This window comes from Bidens hawaiensis, unplaced genomic scaffold, assembly GCF_021521415.1.
Source record: "Bidens hawaiensis isolate Kalapana, Puna unplaced genomic scaffold, B.hawaiensis_p1.1 tig00035626_1, whole genome shotgun sequence".
Classification (NCBI taxonomy): Eukaryota; Viridiplantae; Streptophyta; class Magnoliopsida; order Asterales; family Asteraceae; genus Bidens; species Bidens hawaiensis.
This window is the reverse complement of record NW_027496204.1, coordinates 89,733-92,441: the sequence shown is the minus strand read 5'-3', so window position 1 is coordinate 92,441 and position 2,709 is coordinate 89,733. Positions and strand designations below refer to the sequence as shown.

The following is a 2,709-nucleotide window of genomic DNA, read 5'->3' as shown; positions in this document are numbered from 1 at the left end:
GGAGATCACAAGGTCAAATACTGCCAACGCATGACCATCGAAGAATGTGATTTTGTAAGGCAACAAAATAACATGCATGCCAATACTTACAACCCTGGTTGGAGAAACCATCCTAATTTCAACTGGAGGGATGGAGACAACGATCAAGCTCCTTCTGGGTTTGAAATAAGACCATTAAATCAAAACCAAACCTCTCAATCTAAACCTCCATACCAGAACCAAGGTGCAAGTACCAGCCAACAACCAAATGGTCGATCTACAATGGAGACTCTGCAAACACAACTCATCACAAGTACTGACACCTTAAACAAATTGACCGAAGATCAATTCTTGAAAAATGAAGTGGAGCTAGGAAATCTGAAGGATTCTTTGCAAAACATCGAAACCAAGTAATTCAATTAGCCCATCTACTTCCAGAAAGACCACCCAGAGGACTCCCTAGTAACACTGTTACCAGTTCCAATGCTCAAGCCAATGCCATAACCCTAAGAAGTGGCAAAATGCCAAAAACAACTCACAAGTCACATCTATCCAATCTGAAGGTGAGACTGAGGTTCTTGACACATCTGGCACTCAACCCATTCCAATCATTCCTAAACCTGTCAAGGAACCTGTGAAACCATATGTTCTACCAATCCCTTATCCAGCTCGCCTAAATCAAGAAAAGATGGAGGCATAATATGGTAAATTCCTAGAACTCTTTAAACAACTGCATATTAACCTTCTTCATAGAAGCCATTTCCCAAATGCCAAAGTATGCAAAATTCTTGAAAGAGGTTCTATCCAACAAAAGGAAGCTAGAAGAGTTGTCCCACATAATACCCAATGAAGAATTCTATGCCATTCTCCAGAACAAGCTACCAAAGAAAATGATTGACCCTGGAATTTTCATTATCCCCTATTTGATAAGAAACTTGCTTGTCAACAATGTTTTAGCCGACCTAGGTGCTAGCATCAACCTAATTCCTAATATGGTTTTCTCCAAGTTAGGACTAGGAGAACCTACTCCAACACCTATGAGCATTCAGCTAGCCGATATATCAGTTAGTTACCCAAGAGGCATAGTTGAGAACAAGTTAGTCAAAATCGACAAATTTTTCTTTCCAATCGATTTCGTTATTCTGTCCATGGATGAAGACACTTATATACCCCTTATCCTAAGAAGACCATTCTTAGCTACCGCTAGAGCACTCATAGATGTTTGCACTGGCAAACTCACTCTTAGGGTAAAGGATGAGTAGGTAACTTTTGGCATAGACAAATCTATGAAACATCCGCAGTACACTGATGATTCTGCATACTTCCTAGATATTTATGAATCAATAGTGAGCTGTAATTTAAGGAAACCAATTGATAAAGAAGCATGTGATACACAACTGATCATGGAGAAAGCGCATGCCATCAATTTAGAAAATCAAGTTGTAGAGGTTGAAGAAAGCAACTCTAAGTAGACATTTGAAGATGTAGATAGAGATCTAGAACCTAAAGCCAAACCTTCTGTTCAAGTTTCAACAACTTTAGAGCTTAAGGAATTACCCAAACACCTTGAGTATGTTTTCCTCGAAGGAAAATCTCAATTGTCAATCATCATTTCCTCCGACCTTTCAAGTGATGAGAAAGAAAGACTCCTTCAAGTTCTTAAATCTTACAAGAAAGTTATCACTGGAAAATTATGGACATCAAAGGTATCATCCAATCATTCTGTAATCACAAGATTTTAATGGAAGAAATTTTTAAACCCGTAGTGCAACACCAGAGACAACTAAATACAAATATGCAAGACGGGGTGAAAAAGGAAGTACTCAAACTACTTGATGCAGGATTAATTTACCCTATTTCCGATTCTCCTTGGGTAAGTCCTATTCAAGTAGTTCCAAAGAAATGAGGAATGACAGTGGTCACCAATGATAAGAATTATCTTATTCCTATGAGAACCGTCACGGGATGGCGAGTTTGCATCGACTATCGCAATCTCAACGATGCCACTAGGAAAGATCACTTTCCTGTCCCGTTCATTGATCATATGCTTGTGCGCCTATGAGGAAAGATGTACTACTCCTTTCTAGACGGATTCTTTAGCTATTTTCAAATTCCAATTTCCCTGAAGACTAAGAGAAAACAACATTTACATGTTTCTATGGCATATTCGCTTACCGAAGAATGCCTTTTAGACTATGTAATGCTCCAACTACATTTCAACGTTATATGGTAGCTATATTTCACGACATGATTGAGGATTCAATGGAAGTTTTCATGGACGACTTTATCGTCTTTGGCGACTCCTTCAATTTATGTCACGAAAATCTGCAAAAGGATGTTAACACGATGTGAGGAAGTCAATCTTGTGTTAAATTGGGTGAAATGTCACTTTATGGTTAAAGAAAGCATCGTTCTCGATCACAAGATATATCAATACGGATTAGAGGTGAATAGAGCCAAAGTAAATACCTTTTCCAAACTTCCACCGCCCATATTTGTTAAAACTATTCGAAGTTTTCCTGGCCATGTTTGTTTTTATCGTTGTTTCATCAAAGACTTTTCAAAGATGGAGGTACTTCACCTTAGGAGAACCCGTAGAAACCACGATGGAGGTACTTCACCTTCATCCCATAAATTAAAATGATAAAACTAGGAGTCAAGCTATCGTCTCCGACAAAGATTTAGCATGTTTAGGTTAAAGTTTTCTACTTTGTAGGGATAAGTTATAAA

General features: G+C 38.3%; 1 protein-coding gene across 1 annotated transcript; it reads left to right on the top strand.

Annotated features, from left to right (window-relative positions):
* The first annotated feature begins 746 nt into the window (after positions 1 to 746).
* On the top strand, positions 747 to 1,241 carry LOC143587619 (uncharacterized). Its single transcript, XM_077068864.1, has one exon. It carries the CDS (start codon positions 747 to 749, stop codon positions 1,239 to 1,241), a length of 495 nt encoding a protein of 164 aa, XP_076924979.1.
* The last annotated feature ends 1,468 nt before the right edge of the window (positions 1,242 to 2,709 follow it).

Excerpts from the sequence above, each read along its gene's own strand:
- LOC143587619 (XM_077068864.1), top strand. The coding sequence starts at position 747 with ATGCCAAAGTATGCAAAATTCTTGAAAGAGGTTCTATCCAACAAAAGG.